This window comes from Nicotiana sylvestris, chromosome 3 (assembly GCF_000393655.2).
Source record: "Nicotiana sylvestris chromosome 3, ASM39365v2, whole genome shotgun sequence".
NCBI lineage: Eukaryota > Viridiplantae > Streptophyta > Magnoliopsida > Solanales > Solanaceae > Nicotiana > Nicotiana sylvestris.
In genome coordinates, this window is record NC_091059.1 from 111,569,789 (window position 1) to 111,586,343 (window position 16,555).

The 16,555-nt window shown below is 36.6% G+C and overlaps 2 protein-coding genes across 5 annotated transcripts; both read left to right on the plus strand.

The window, feature by feature from the left end:
* The first annotated feature begins 1,591 nt into the window (after positions 1-1,591).
* On the plus strand, positions 1,592-6,829 carry LOC104211756 (uncharacterized). Its single transcript, XM_009760858.2, has 8 exons — positions 1,592-2,206; positions 3,543-3,690; positions 3,811-3,961; positions 4,045-4,170; positions 4,292-4,372; positions 4,947-5,139; positions 5,212-5,482; positions 6,259-6,829. The coding sequence occupies exons 1-8, from the start codon at positions 2,009-2,011 to the stop codon at positions 6,525-6,527; spliced, it is 1,437 nt and encodes a 478-aa protein (XP_009759160.1). The 5' UTR covers positions 1,592-2,008; the 3' UTR covers positions 6,528-6,829.
* Positions 6,830-9,070: 2,241 nt separating this feature from the next.
* LOC104211757 (COP1-interacting protein 7-like) lies at positions 9,071-15,447 on the plus strand. Of its 4 annotated transcripts, none has more exons than XM_009760863.2 (11): positions 9,071-9,287; positions 9,814-9,908; positions 10,213-10,398; positions 10,519-10,630; positions 10,722-10,755; positions 10,853-10,893; positions 10,989-11,023; positions 11,100-11,252; positions 12,354-14,830; positions 14,981-15,058; positions 15,174-15,447. In XM_009760863.2, exons 2-11 carry the CDS (start codon positions 9,838-9,840, stop codon positions 15,218-15,220), a joined length of 3,234 nt encoding a protein of 1,077 aa, XP_009759165.1. In that variant the 5' UTR covers positions 9,071-9,287; positions 9,814-9,837; the 3' UTR covers positions 15,221-15,447. The 4 variants fall into 4 exon arrangements, with proteins under 4 accessions (XP_009759165.1, XP_009759163.1, XP_009759167.1 ...); XM_009760861.2 differs by having other exon boundaries at positions 9,076-9,287; positions 10,850-10,893; XM_009760865.2 differs by having other exon boundaries at positions 9,198-9,287; positions 10,731-10,755; positions 10,850-10,893.
* The last annotated feature ends 1,108 nt before the right edge of the window (positions 15,448-16,555 follow it).

Consider the following 16,555-nt stretch of genomic DNA (forward strand, 5'->3'; position numbering starts at 1 on the left):
AAAAATAGAACTTGCAATAGCATAGGTTGATTTACTGAACATTTTGGTTATTCCCGTGGGGAGATTTATCTGATATTTGTGTTGCCGATTGAGTGTAACAAGACATTTTGACAAATTAGTCAATGTGCATATGGATTGTTCCACACACTATTTAAGATAGCACTGTTGGAAATAGCTGATAAATTTTAAAATTTAAAATTAGTATTGAAATTAATTTTATAATAAAGCATTTATGTCTTTGAAAAAAGTGTTGAAATGAGTAATAAGCAACTGATATGTTTGGCAAAAAAGTGTTGATAAGTTACTTATTTGTTAAATAACTAAACTACCCTCAATTTATTTACAAAAATATTAAATTAAAAGTTCATTTGTAAGAAGGAATAATAGATATGGAGTGAAGAGGAAGTTAGGAATTTTATTTTTGGAAAGTATCTTGAGAATTAATTTTTTTCTTAAAGAATAAAATACTAAAAATCTTGGTCAAAACAAAGTACTTATAAGCCAAAAACCATAAATTAGGGTGACCAACTTATAACTTTTCGCTAATTTTGGCTTATAAGCACTTTGAGTATTCATTCAGTGCGTTGATAAATCAAAATGTGTAGTTGCTTTAATAAACTTATAAGCTTAGCCAAATACTCGTTTAATCGAGAAATTAATGATGTTTTCAATACCGACGACAACTCCCCTCTTGTTTAATTTGATTTGGAAATCGTCTTCGTGATTTCCAACAAAAGAATATCTAAAGAATGTCAAACTGATGCGTGTTGGTTGGCTTATCTCGCAACTCATCTAGATAGTGAATTGTGCCTCTATGTTGATGATCAATAAGTTGATTCAAGCTAACACCGAATCAATTGGAAATCCAAAATGACGATACAACACTAGTAGCCATACCTCCGGGGACTCCTCTTTGCAGCAAACACACTTTAATAGTAAGTTTATTTCTAGTTAAAGTAATTTGATTTCAATTAATTCCTTTTCTATTATGTTTTTTCTATCAATTTTGAATTCAGCGTTAATTTAATAGTTGATTCAAGATAGCGCAAAAATTCGCTGTGAGTCCAAAATGACGATACAACACAGATGGTCGTACCTCAAGAGATCTTCTTTGCCGCAGATCCATTCCAACAGTAACTATTTAAATTCAAATTAATTTTATTTTTGTATTTCACTTTCGTAGCAAGGTTTGAATTTAGTATTGATGATATATCAGTTGATTCAAAACAACATCGAAATAAGTTCAATCGGAATGACGGCACAACACATGTCACCATACCTCGGAGAACTCTCTTATGCCACAGATCCACTCGAAATGTGAGTAATCATTTTACTAATTGCAGTAATTCGAATTAAAATTAATTCCTTTTTGTTATGTTTGCTCATACTAAATTTTGAATTCAGTAAAAGTAATTAGATAGATTCTTTATTGCTTAACATTTTGGTTATTCCGGTATTCGATACTTGTGCTGTTGGTTGAATGTAACCAGATATTTTGGCAAATTAGTCAATGTACATGTACACTATTTAAGAAAGTAATATGGGACTGGTACTCATGATTAATAGAAAATGAATGTACCGTCAAGATGTTATTTTGAAATGTAAGACGGACGTCAAAGCTGCTTTAAAATCCAACACATTGCTTTCTCACTCTTTCATGTCCGGCCCCTCACCCATTCTTTCCCAAATCCGAACACTTTTTCCACTCATTCTTGTAATCCCAGTGAAGATTTAACTTTGTTGAGTGTAAGTTTTTATACCAAAAGACATACTCCTTATGCAAAAGTTCATATTCAAAACTGTTCTGGAGTGAGCCTCTTTGTAAAAAGCCCTAATTTTTCCATCTGGGTCATTGAGATTTAGGGTTTTAATCAAAACCCAAATCTCTGTTTTCCTCTTTAGACCTACAAAGATAGTGAATTGAAGCTATTATGTTGTGTACATAATGTGCAATTACTTGTATTAGGTTTTAGATTTTGTGGATCTTTTGTGTGTTTGATTTAGGGAAATGGATGGGCGGAGAATATGTGCGAGTCCTCGTCCATGTTGTGGGAGGAGGGTGGTGGCGAAGAAGCGGCCACGTGGAGGGGTAGATGGGTTTGTGAATAGCGTCAAGAAGCTACAGCGGAGGGAGATTTCTTCGAAACGCGACCGTTCTTTTAGTATGAGCGATGCTCAGGAGCGCTTTCGGAACATTCGCTTACAGGTTTGATTGATCTTTTTGCTCAATTTTTGGTTTTGAATTTAATTTATTGCTCAGCTTTTGTGTTATTCTCGGAGATTTGATTTATTACAGAATTATTGGTTATATGTTGGTTGAGAGGAACTGGTGATACTAATAGTCAGTTCTTGAGTTTATGACCTAAAATTTGATTACTTTGTGCTTGATCCTTCAATGGCTGATACTCGTTTGGGGTCCTAATAGGCAAATTAACAGTTTGTTTCTATTTGAGTGGTTTAATGTGAAGAAATGAGGATTTTGGCAAGTGGACTTGTAATTGTATTGGGGAATTGATGCAAAGATGTGGTTGGTTAAGTGTATGTTTGTTAACAGTTTTGTCACTGGAGTTGTCAGAGTGAATATAGAAGTAGAGTAAAAGTTGTTTACCTTCGTTTGGTGAAATACGGAAAGGAAGAAGATATGTAGGAAATGCCCCTTCATTAGCACAGTCAGAATACTAACTTGAATACCATGACATCTTATAATTATAACTTAAATTTCCCATTTTATAGGCAAAATAATGATAATTGTTAGATGTTATTATGCACAAAAATAAATTTTGTTCCATTATAGTTGTGATATCCAATGTCTACGATTTGATGGTACATCTTAAGTTGTTTGACTTGAAATTAGTTTAACATTTTAATTGAACGAGTGAGCGTCCAGTTTAAAATGAAAAGTATAGTATGAAATAGACTTCTTATTGCTTTGTTGAGACTTGAGAGGATGCATTATGAGAGCAGGTGGTATTAGAGAGCTGATGATTTATATCTGAGCATTAGATGTCTTTTGCACGTTTATTCACAAACCTCTTGTTCTATGATGAGAAGCTTTTTGCTGATTTCATGGACAAAGTTGATTGTCCAGATAATTGATGTCCGACTAATTTATGATTAGTTGATTTTTTTGTTAACCTTCTAGATTCTAGGAATTAAATATTTCCATTAACGAATTGACCAAGGTTAGTGGAAATTCTGGCAAGCTGGGATGGACAGCACGGTTAATCATTTAGCGGGAGTTCTGTCTTTTGTGTTTCTAGAAGCATACATGAGCTACAAAGCCGAGGAAACAAGAACAATGTTTACAGATTGTGGCGTTTTGATGGTTGGCTTTATTAGAAAGAATAATTTCATTGCTAGATCTTTAGATACGTGTATTTGTTTGAAATGATTTAGCACGTACTTATGGCTTGTTTCTTGGATGTGATTCAGTATTTCATCAAAAAATAATATTCAGTTAGTTGAAGATGCTATTTTCATCACATATATTTTCTTGTTAATCGGTTCTTCTGACACTTCTCTGTAATTACATGTGGTCTCAGGAGGAATATGACACCCATGACCCTAAGGGACATTGTGCAATGGTGCTTCCTTTTCTTAGGAAAAGATCAAAGATAATTGAGATAGTTGCTGCACGTGACATTGTCTTTGCCCTTGCACAATCTGGTGTATGTGCAGCATTTAGTCGAGGTAAAGCATATTTTCTTGATATTGTTTCCCTACATATTCTTATCCCTGCTCCTTCTATCTGGCACCTGTGTGTAGGTGCCTTGACCTTAAGTAAATTGATACATATCTTTACGAATGCAGAGACTAACGAGAGAATATGCTTTCTGAACGTCAGTCCAGATGAAGTTATACGAAGTTTGTTTTACAATAAGAACAATGACTCACTCATCACTGTTTCAGTCTACGCATCAGATAATTTCAGTTCCTTGAAATGCAGAACCACAAGGATTGAGTATGTGATAACTATTACGGCTTGGTTGCTCTCTTTCATGTTCTTTTTATCAAGTTCTAATCTTATATAATTGATGAAATTAGATACATTCGGAGGGGTAAACCAGATGCTGGCTTTGCGCTATTTGAGTCAGAGTCATTAAAATGGCCTGGTTTTGTGGAGTTCGATGATGTCAATGGAAAAGTGCTTACCTACTCCGCCCAGGATAGGTGATTGTTCTGTTATAATGTCCTGTTTTTATTTTCAAAGAGGCCCAACAGAAGGTCAGATGTTTTTTTTAATCTTGTGAAGTTGCTGTTGTACTTATGGAACTCTTTTCACTTTCATCAGCATATACAAGGTCTTTGACCTGAAGAATTATTCAATGTTATACTCAATCTCAGACAAAAATGTTCAAGAAATTAAAATCAGGTAAACTCATTATTTTGCATTATCTCTACAGAACGCTGGTTGCTGGATTTGTTGCATGAGTAATTGCGTGGAAACTTGTCTGCATTTTAGTCTTGCTCCTCCAGGTTTCATTCCAAGTCAATAAGCTATCGTAATTATACATGATCCCTGTTAGACTACCATATAAATGCTTTAGCTAGTAATCAAAGTTTAGCTTTTTTGGGGGAATGGTTTAAAATGGGCAATTTTACTTGTGCCCATTTCATGTTTGCTTGAGTTGCTACCCATTTTAAGTTTATTATATCGTCAATCTTGTGTATTGCTCCGTTTCTATTTCTTCGTCTTTTTGTTTTCTTCTGTGTGTCCAGATGCTCCATAAGAGCTTTTGTTTGTTTTTGTTATAGTGCTTTTATGGTTTTGTTTATTTGTGGGAATAACATAATATTTCAAGATCTCATATTCGAATCTATGACTAAGTGAAGTAAGGATGTTCTAGGAGTGTATTCTCCATAATTTTGCTGTGGTTTGACTTGGAAGACCTGGATTTCTGTCCTATATTTTTTTTTAATTCTTTCCCCTCTTTTCTTTTAAGCAGTCCAGGAATCATGTTGTTGATATTTACCAAAGCTAGTGGCCACGTACCTCTGAAGATTCTGTCCATTGAGGACGGTACTGTTCTTAAATCTTTCAACCATCTTCTTCATCGAAATAAGAAGGTGGATTTCATTGAACAGTTTAATGAAAAGCTTCTTGTCAAGCAAGAGAACGAAAATCTTCAGATTCTGGATGTGAGTAGCTACCTATGTTCAACAACACACCTGTCTTCCTTCGTCATCATTTCTAATGTCTACTGGATGTAGGTACGCAATTCTGAGTTGACAGAAGTTAGCAGGACTGAGTTCATGACCCCCTCAGCATTCATATTTCTTTATGAGAACCAGTTGTTCTTGACATTCAGAAACAGAACAGTAGCTGTTTGGAACTTCCGCGGGGAGCTTGTTACTTCATTTGAGGATCACCTTTTATGGCATCCTGATTGCAACACTAACAACATTTACATAACTAGTGATCAGGACCTTATTATTTCATACTGCAAAGCTGATTCTGATGATCCCTTATCTGAAGGAAATGGTATGTTAGATTGCAGGAATTTCTCAAGTCTTACTTGATGACTGAAAACAACAATACTTCTTTAATTCCATTTTAAGTGACCTGGCTTGACTTTCATGCTGTTTAAGAGTAAACTCTGAAAAATGGATATTGACTTATCATTATCATTGCTGCTGCTACTGTTGTTTTTTCTTGTTATCATCATCATCATCATTATCATTTACATTATTATTGTTCTTATTTAAGTCGGTTTTATTTGTTGTTATCATCTTCAAATATTGGATTGGTACGGGTCTAACTTGATTGATATGATTTGTGAGGATTCATATGGCTGACTCGAACTAGCTTGGAATTGACAAATTGTTATTGTTTGGTATAGAAGAGTCTAAATAATTGTCTGAAATGTGAAAAGATAAAGAGGTTGTTTGGAAACACATTATTTGAAATAACTTATTATAGTATTAGTTTATATAAGTTGTGATTGTTGGATGAAAAAAAAAATAGCCATTTTAACAGAAGAGGTCAAAATTTTGGGACCCACTGTTCATAAAGTAGGTGAATTAAAATGGCAAGGAGTCGATAAGTGTTTGGATGGCTGCATATCATGATAAATTTGATCAATCTGCCACATATGTATTCCTGTATTACAGAGTGCCTCACACACATTAGTAAGCATAGAGCTAGGTAGCACATATATAACCTGGATGGCTGGACTAGTGGGATTTATTATTTATTTATTTTTTTCCGTTTCATATGACTTTTATGAATTTCTGAGCATGGGTATTCTGGTTTGGCAGCGGGATCTATTAATGTCAGCAATATTCTGACCGGAAAATGCCTTGCTAAAATCAAAGCAACCAATGGCCTCACTGCTGATGATTGTAGTGCCAGTTGCAGTGGGCCCGGTGGTAGATGCTGCAACTCACAAAAGCGGGTCCAAGCTTCCAGAATTAGGAGCACGGTTGCAGAAGCCCTAGAAGATATTACTGCCCTTTTCTATGACGAAGAGCGCAATGAGATTTATACCGGAAACAGGCTTGGACTAGTCCATGTATGGTCTAACTGAAGGTTGACTAATTCTCCTTGGTAGGTCTAAGATTGTTCCTGATGGGAGGAATGTGTCAGGTAACATTTGTATCATTAGGGTGGTGTTTGTTAGTCTTGTTACTCCCCGTGGAGGAATGTTTGAGTTGTGTCATCTATTTTCTTTGGACTGTATTGTCTGTTGATGTGCTTGGGTGATTGCCCTTTTTAGATGAGAGATTCTGCAGATGATTTGTAGCGAACTACTAGTACTTTTTTAATTTAGGGCTGTCTACTGATTCGTAGGCAGAGCGAGTTAACCAGTAAGAAGTCTCATTTGATTCAGCCATGCTGATGCTTTAAATGGTTGAGAGCATATTGCAATGTTTAACTGCCGTTGCTTATGGCTTCCTTGAGTGAATGATTATTTCACTTCTCTTTATGAGCCAAGTTGACAACTGTGGACAATGAGTTCATAAGTTGTGCTTAAAAAACTTTGGTTGCTGCTGCTATTTTGGTTGAGCAATCAAGATTTATAATTACTTAATGTCAACCCCAAGGCAACCAACATTTAGTAAGGTACTTCATTTTAGTAAATCTGTACCCAGAAACGGCATGGTCAAGGTATTTCTTTTTTCTTCTAAAAAACAAAAAGAAGAAAAAAGGTTTTCTTTTTTCCGTTGTACAACGTGAAAAAAAACTACTTGAGGCACCCACCATTGCCTAGACCACATGTTGTCCCTCCAGGTGACTATGTTCTTCACCACCTTGTGACGTTAATATTAGCACCTCATTATCATTCGCTCGGGCCATGGCTGTAATTTCTTTTTCATCCATTCTGCCAAATGTCTATATCGTTTCGGCTCGGGTTGGTATGGGTAAAATCTGTTAACCTTGCTGCCTGTTTTTTTTATCTCTACAGTTTTAACAAGTTAAACACGTGATTTACGAGCAGTCTAGTTTCGAATTCTCACAATCAACAATCATATGCGTACCAATCAGCAAACACGCGAAGTGCATGACCCTAATCATGGAGAAACGGAGATCACTATGTACCACAAATTAGGAAGACGATATTAGATGGATAGAGCGGGCAAAATGCAAAGGGAATGGATGTCTGTGACTGTGAGGTGGAGTCGTCATCTTGGGAACCAACATTTACTAAGACAAAATTTCGAATTGAATTAATAGGAGGGGATGCATAAAAGGAAGGTACATCAAATTTTAAATAAGGCAACAAATTGGGTAATCCGAATGAATAGAGACAAGAAGGGAGGAGATATAGTGGGGTGCTGTGGGACAGCACATGATTTATTGTTATTTTTTGTAGGGGGATCGAATCTGTTGTCTGGGGTCTGAAATTTGTCACCATAAACCACATGGATGGTGGATTCGCAAATGGGAAGTTAGGCATCTTTATTTTTACGAATCACCGTTGCTTCAAGATTTGCTAAAATTTCTAGGCTCACAAAAGTAGTAGTGGTGGCTGTGTATTTGCCTTGTGGTGTGGGTTTGTTATTCTTTCTTCTAAGTCAAGCTATAGGCCCGCCATTCCCATGCACCTGTCTCTCTATAGCTCCCTTTAATCTCTATCGCATTGAAGTCCTTTGTTGAATTTTGAATAGTTTGACATGACTATGCTTAAAGAATAGACAGTCGTACCATTTAGAATTGTGGTAGGATCGAACGATTCGTCATCTTTAATCAGAAGTTTGGGTTCGAGTTCTTTGAGATGAATTTTTTTTATAGTAGAAACCGTTTTCCCCTTTAATTGGTACTAATACGAGTACTGAACATCGGTTAGAAAATTATATATGAAAATATGAGGCTACGGTTTAGATTTCAAAACAGTAGCATTTGCTGCGTGGAACATGAATACTGTCCTAAACAGAATTCGTCGGTTAGTTTGACTTTATTTGCAAAACAAAAAGAGGACTTTTCCTCGGCAAATTTCCAGTTCAAACGTTATTGTATAATCATTTCATTTCGCTGTAGGCAGTATATGCACTTCATCTCCTGACTTTGATATATTCAATAAAAATCACTGACGTACCCCATATGGAATCTTTATTCCCATTTCTCAAATTACCTAAAAAAATTAATACTAATCCCTTACAAATAAGAATGTAGAAAGGAAGTATATGCACTTAGGCGTCTGCTTATCTCCTTTTCAACAGATATTTTTAAAAAAAAAGAATTACAAAAAGAAGAAGAAGAAGAATAAAGAAAACAAGAATAGCATATGAAAATTCACTGAAAAAGAAAAAATTTAAATTGGTACAAGAGCAGAGGACCACTTGAATAAAATTTAATAATAACCAAACTAAGTTTGAATTCATAGATGAAAAAAAGAAAAAGGAAAGAGGACTGAAACGTGACATCACGCGCCACAAGCGTTCGGTGCAATAATAAAGACAATCGATGTTTGCAGTAGTAGTAATAAGCTTTTCTCAAACGCAATCACCGCTTTCATCCCCCACTCTCCCACTCTCCCACTCTCCACTCTCCACTCTCCACCCACCTACCCCCCCCCCACCCTTCAAACTGAACAAACATTTGCTTCTTTCTCAAACCCAACACACAGTCACACAGAGTCTCTAAGTATTTACCCCCTTTTTATTCATCTTCTTCCTTGCACTCAAAGTTGTCTTCTTTACTCCAGCTGGGGCTGTGACCACAACTTTTATTAAAGGGAAAAGACTGTAACTTTGTTATGTTCTTGATTTGGACCAACCCCATTTGAGATCTTCACCAACAAGCTCTTTTTCTTTTCTCCAACTTTGAGGGCTGTGCTCCATTTCCTGTAAGTCTCCTCTTTTTCAACCTGCATTTTACACTTTGCTGAAACCCAAGTATATATTTTGAACATTCTTTTTGCTGCACATTGAGTTCTTGAATCAGTGACTATTAGATTGAATTAAAAGACAAAATTCTGTTTGAAGGTTAGATCTGATTTTGAATGCAGTTATGTCAGTTCTTCATTGTTTTAGTCTTGTTCCAGCTTACTGACCTATAGACAGTTGAGATTTAGTTATACTCAAGTTGTTGGGTCAGGTAAAATTTTAATTTTGGCAATGTTTGGTTGGTTCTGTTTTTAAGGTCAGCTTGCTTGATTTTGGTTCCCTTATGCTATAATGTGTTCCCAAGTGATGTATTTGATTTAATAGTTACTTCACTTCTATATTTGGTGTAATTTTGTGTTTGTTTCAGTCTTCTTTGATCAAAATGAGTTCTTTGTTGAAGTCAATGCACGTCTCAGTTACCTAAAAGGGTTGAGAGTAATCTTGACAATCTTACATTGAGCTAATTGGCTAGCTTCCTTTGACCAGGCTTAGGCTTTTAGGAGACGAAAAATGGAGGATGGAATAGATGCTGATGTCTTGATGGACTATGTTGAATTTCAGATTTTCCCAAGCCAGAACAGGTAAGTCCTTTTGTTTTTAATTCAACTGGCTATATTCTAGGTGCAGTCAATTTCATAATTTTCATTAAGTGAACAATATTTGTGTTGATCGCCGCATGAGGACTCATTAACTTTTTGTTTCTCCCTTTCTGAAAATGGGGAGACCGGAAATTTAGTTTTTCCCAGTGTAGCAAGAGAATAGACCAGTTGAGGTTTTCTTTGGTTATTTAAATCCCAACAGTTGGTGCACTTGCCATGAATTCTTCTGTGGATCACGGTTCTCGTGATACTAATTCTTCCTTTTTTTACTATATTTTGGGCGCAGGTACGAGTCGCATATCTGCTATGGCAACAAGTTAGAAACACTAACCTCCGGTCTTCTGGAGCAATTGGTGCTTCATTCTCCCAAAATCAAATCTTTGCACTCAAAGGGATCAGATACCAATTTCAGATTTAGACCCCTAGGGAATCTTAATGACGCTAAATGGTTTACAAAATCCACATTGATCAGGTTCACTCAATCATCATTTACTTTTTTTGATCAGTCACTCAGTTGTCATTTACTTCAAACTGTTTTTGAAAGATTTTTCTAAGCTTCCGTATTTCCATATTCCAATCCCTGTATTTCCAGGTTTCTTCGTATTATCAGCTCATCACCTACAATCGATATGGCCAAGGCCATGGTAAATGAAATATCTCAGCTTGAAGAAGCTCGGAAGTTTCATGTTTCTTTGTATTCAATGGTGCTTTTCTTGTTCTTTATAATTATTCTGACCCTTCAATTAATCTATAGAAACTGTAACAAGCAGAATACTGAGCTTGTTATTCTTTTAGGGTCCTCAGGATCATACTGGGAGCGACGAAGCAGGTTAGTCTTACTATTCTCTGCCTTTGTAGAATCCTCAATCTGAAAAAAAAGAAAGAAAGAAAATAGCAACTAATATGGTTTTTCTTACTTTTAGCAGAATGCGATTACTCAAGTGGTGCAGTGTCATCATTGCAGCAAGTAAATATTCCTGGATTATTTTTTAGTTCTTGTCTTTTCCGCAAGTTATTGCATGTACATGTTTAAAGATAACATGATCTTTGATACCACACCAGGCAGATGATAACTCTTCTTCATCAGATGCTTCCAAGTATGTCCCTATGCATCTTACAATTTCTAAATTCAGAAATTAATCTATCATCTCCAAATAATCTAATGGTATACAGGAATGAATTGCTGAGGGCGATCGAGTTGAGGCTGACTGCTTTAAAAGGAGAACTAGCTGCTGCTATCGACCAAGCTGCTGGCACCACATGCTCCTTTGAGGATATTATTAACATAGAAAAGTTCTCTTACTATTTTGGAGCTGTTGAATTGAGGTAAGCCATGGGAGAACTAGTGGCGGGGAGGATCTAATCCCTTTAATCATTTTTCAGCTGTTTCTATGCTCTGTCAACGTGCTGTTTCTTTTTCTTTTAACCGTGATTGCTTTTTGTATTTTGAGTTATCATAAACGGGAGGAAAGCCTTTCGACAAGTGTGGTTGCCCGTTGCTCCAATGGAAATAGCCTCCACTTCTGACCTAGAGTTTGGATTTTCGAGTTATCAAGGGTGCTAAGTGGAAAAGGCCACATTGACTCCTGGCAGGAGGATTTCGGGGGTTGGGTTTACCTTATCAAAAATGGGGGGGGGGGGAAGAGGAAAACTTTTCCACCCTTGATTCATCTGTCAACTAGCAAAATCTAAGGGTCTATCAAGTTTGGAGTAGATCAGCTGATTTTCAGTATTTTGATCAGACAGTTATTGAATTAATCAATTCTCTGTACTTATTTTGTTCCTGAAACCAAACAATACTTGTTCTTTAGTTTCCAAATATCAGTGTAAATGACTTTTTTAGCCAAAGCCAAAAGTGTTTTTTCTTTAATTTGTACCCTGTTTTTCTTTTAACAATTTCTCCAGCTGAATATTCTTTGTTGAAAATAGAAGTGTTTGTTTGGCTCTGAGATATTATATTTCACCAATAAAAGTGTATTAAGGCTTTAGTGATATTTTCCGCATATAAATTTCCACATGCACATCGTTCCCCAGAAACCAAAATAAATGCTAGTTGTTCCAAAAACAAATTTATTTTCCAATTCAAGCACCACCTTACTCCTACTTAATTGTTTTCAGTTAGTGATCTAATGATCACTCATTTCGATTAGTAGAGACTGTTTCCAAATCTGAACGAAATAGCCTTAATAGTGAGGGCAAAGAAAATCTAATAAAAAAATTTGTTCTTTTTTGTTTTTATTTTGTTTTATTTGTCTAATTTTAAGGGATGGGTCACTTTCTTCGTCTGAGATTTTGGAAGCTAAAACTTCTGTTTCAGATTTATTTCTTTTAAAATTGTGGTTAAGTTAGTGATACTCTTTTCTACCACTTTCATCTGGAAGATGTGTGCAACAGGTTAATGACTGCATTTTATGTTGTCTGTTTCAGGAACTGTCTACAGAAGTTTATTGTGCTGAGCCACGAGATTCCGGGTAAAGATTTGTTTCTTTCAAGAACTGATGTCAGAAATGACAAAGTTGGTTCAGTAGAGGGCAATTCTCAAACATCCGGACCATCAAAGACGGAAACACCAGTGACATATAGTGCTTCCCCTGCAAAAGCTGCACAGATGGAGAGGCAAAACTCATCAGGGAGCGAGGAATCTTCCTGTACAAGTGAGGAGGAACAACCGTCAGCGGAAAGAAGTCGGACTCTTATAAGATCTGCATCTCCGAGAAGGTCTGCATCTCCAATGCGAAGAGTCCAAATTGGGCGCTCTGGATCACGAAGATCCACTGCTTTAACGATTAAGAGTCTAAATTACTTTCCTGCCAGAGAAAGGTCAATCTCTCATCATGCAGCTGCCAGCGGTAGTGATGAGGAAGACTCTGAGCAAACCTCGAAAAAGGCTGAGAAGGATGTGTGCAGAATTAGTGTGCAAGACGCAATCAGTCTCTTTGAAAACAAACAGAAAGGCGGAACTGTTGATTATCAGAGGACAAAGTCACTATTAAGCGCCTCAATTGGTGCTAATAAAGCGGTATTGAGAAGATGGAGTTCAGGGGTGTGTGAAAGTTCTAAAGGCTCTGCTGATGTGGCGTCTGATGATCCAGTTTCCATGGCTATCAATAAAACGGAAGATCAAGAACCTGAGAGTACTTTGGAAATGAAACCCGATTCATACTCTCCTCCTAATAGCCTTGACGCTGACGCTACTGCTGCTGATATCGAACAAAACTTACCTGAAGAAAAAGCATATAGTCCAAAGGCTATGAGAGAGGAATCTCTCCCTAACCAAGGTGAAGAAATAGGTGAAAAATTAAATGCGTCAGTTGAATGGACTCGACAAAAGGAAGCAGAGTTAAACCAATTGCTCACGAAAATGATGGAAACCAAGCCTACCAAATATCGGAGCTCAGCAGCTACTGATAACAAACACCAAAGCCGTCCCACTGAGCGTCGAGGTGGTTTCTATGATCATTACAAAGAAAAAAGGGATGAGAAACTTCGTGGTGAAACTGCTAGGAATAGAGCAGAGAAGGATAAACAATTTAAAGCACTGCAACAAGTTCTTGATGAAAGAAAAGCAGCAATTGTTTCAGGAAATGCCAGTAATGTTAGTAAAAAACCAAATATTAAGAGAACTCAGAGAACAGTCAAGAACTACCCTGAATCTGCAAATACCAAAGGTGAAACTCTCACACCCGCTGTTGTAAAGAAAGCTTCATCAAAAGCATCGCAACTGCCAGCAACGCGGAAGTCATGGCCATCTATGCCGTCACCAAGAGTTACAGGGACATCAACTGCTAAAACTCCTAAGACTCTTCCTATAACAAATTCTGCAGGTACTACACCTACCCGTAGAAGATCACAGCCAAAAACAGCAGTTCCTCAGACAAGCCAAAAGGTTGAGAAATTACAGCCCCAAGCAAAACCTGTGAAAGCACCCCAGAATAATATCAGAAAGAATGTTCCAAATGGGAATGACAAGAAACCGCAGGCTCTGACAAAAGCTAGCAAACCCGCGAAAACCAAAGTTCAGCCTACCTCTGGAGATTCTGCGTCCTCTGCTAAACCTAGACTCAGCAAGTTAACCAAGAAAAGCAGTGTGGTGCCTGTGGAATCAAAGGAGGCAAAGCCTTTTCTTCGTAAGGGCTCGGGTACTGGATCTGGTCATAGTCCAGTCATAAAGGCCAAAGTTTCACCCCAGCCTGAAAAATCTTTGAGGGAATCTACGGACTTCGTTCAAGTTGAGGAGAATGAGATGGCCTCTGTTGCTTCTGGTCCTCTTAATCAACTGCAGGACAGGTGTCTTGAGGAGTTAAAAATCCATGAAGCTGAAGTCTCCGCAATTCAGTTAATCAGCCCTAAAAAATATGAAGATAGAGAGAGCTGCAATAAGGTTACGCCAGATAACGAAGATGATTTTGGAAGGATGGAAGAGTCTACACTGACAAGAGAGGTTGAAGAGGAATCGAACATTTCCCCTAGCGCCTGGGTGGAAATAGAGGAGCAGGAGGATCAAGCTGTTCCATGTAATGATGGTTTTGGTGAATCTCTGGCTGATGTTGCAACTGTAAGAATCTCAAGTCCACGAGTTCGTCATTCTCTGTCTCAAATGTTGCTTGAAGAAAGCAGTGAAGATGTAATTGACTGGGGTAATGCTGAGAATCCTCCTACCATGGTATATCAGAAGGATGTGCCAAAGGGATTAAAGCGGCTTCTAAACTTTGCTCGTAAGAGTAAGACTGATTCGAATTCAACTGGTGTTTCAAGCCCATCTTTCTTCTCTGAAGGTGAGGATGATCCAGAGGATTCTAAACTTCTTACCAAAAGTAGTTCGGACAATCTACTGAAGAAAGCCACGCTTCATGCTAAGCATTCTGGACAACCAAAGTCGTCTTCTGAAGCCTATGAGCTATCCGGTATTTCTTTGTGCTTCGCAGCAAACATTTTTTATTTTCTATTCAAGTTGACTCTTTTAATTGTCTATGTTGTTTATTGCTTGCACTCAGCTCTGTCTCATAATTCTTTTATCGATAAACCTTACATAGACTGGACATCCATACTTGCAGCTCAAACAAGCATAGGCAAAATTGCTGCTCAGAAATTGCAGGCAAGCCGGCTCTCAGCTCCAGCAAGTACAACAAAAGGTTTCTTTCCTTTTGTGTTTTAAGTTCCGTTCTGTCTTATGCCTTTTTGAAAATTGAACTTTTAGTGAGGTATATGTCCTTTATATTCTTAATGTTTTGGTGTTTTGTGTTTCAGCATCAAGATCGTTCTTTTCTCTTTCGGCATTCAAGGGAAGCAAATAAAATGAAGCTAAGTTCCGATGAGAAAGCAACAAATACTTCACAAGTAGGGGGATTACATTATTGTTACATTTATCTCTCTGTACTTTGTATATTCACTGTTAGAAATGTAGTTTCTTTTGTAGGGTGATTGACCACATTTAATTTGTAATCTTTGCACAGAGGAGTTTTCTGTTTCTGACTGAAAATTTTGCAAATATTAAGGCATCTTAGCTCTTTGCTTATTTATATATTTAACTGGTTGCTTGGGCTGCTTCTAGCTTTGCTCAAGATTTCAGGCACTGCACTGGCTTGAATATCTTTTCCTGTATTTTATGATAATTGAATAGGCTTTACTTAATCACTTCAGCGAAGTTAGTCTCGGCTCCCTGTATTTAGCCAAGATATTGCACCCAATTTGCCTTTTGAGAGCTGGTATTCAACTATTGTACTTGTTTTTAAAGTTTTGAACAAGTTATGCCTCGCTGACATTTTCTTGCAAATTTTACTTAAAACGGGGATAAAAGTTAAATAACAGCCTGAAATGACCCTATTTCTGCAAATCTCCCATAATTTGCTTAGTTCGGTCTTGGTCAAACCCAGTCAAGTAATAATTAATATTTAATTAATTTAATAAAAACAAAGTCATCCATTAATTTTGTACATTATTTGATCTAATTAAATTTGTAATCACTTAGTCTAATTGAGGTGAAATGTAACTAAAGTTTTGAATTTAAGAATTCGAAATCAAATAATATTAATAGTACAACTCTTTTGTACTTGTTACTAATTATTTTTTGCTTTGAGAGTTCAGTTTATGTTTTAGATTTAATTAGCCACATTTCGAACTTAAATTCCGGTTTAAACTAATAGTCTATATAATGCAGTGGCATACGAATTCAATTTATCAAATTAAATTAATAATTCTTATATTATTCTCATATAATTAATTTATCATGAAAGCAACTTGGAGTCCCTTACAGTTGAAGAAAGGAAGCAAACGATAAAGAGTCGAGTCAAACTAAAACTTTAGTATACTATGGCAAAGCTCCGTATTGTAACAACTAACAAGTGAGCTTGCAACAGCTCAACACTGTACTGAGTGTAATGACTTCTACAGTATGGGATTGTTTCGTAGGGTGTATAAGAATAATACTCTCTTCGGTTCACAATAAGTGACCAATTTGCTTTTGGCACGCCCATTAAGAAAATACTAAATTCTATACAAAAATACCTAGTATGACTAAGCTACCCTTAATTAAATATTTAATGTGAGGAGTAAGAAAACTTTTTAGGGATATGTACATAAGGGTAATATTGTAAAAACAAATTGAATTCTTTCTTGATTATATAAATAGA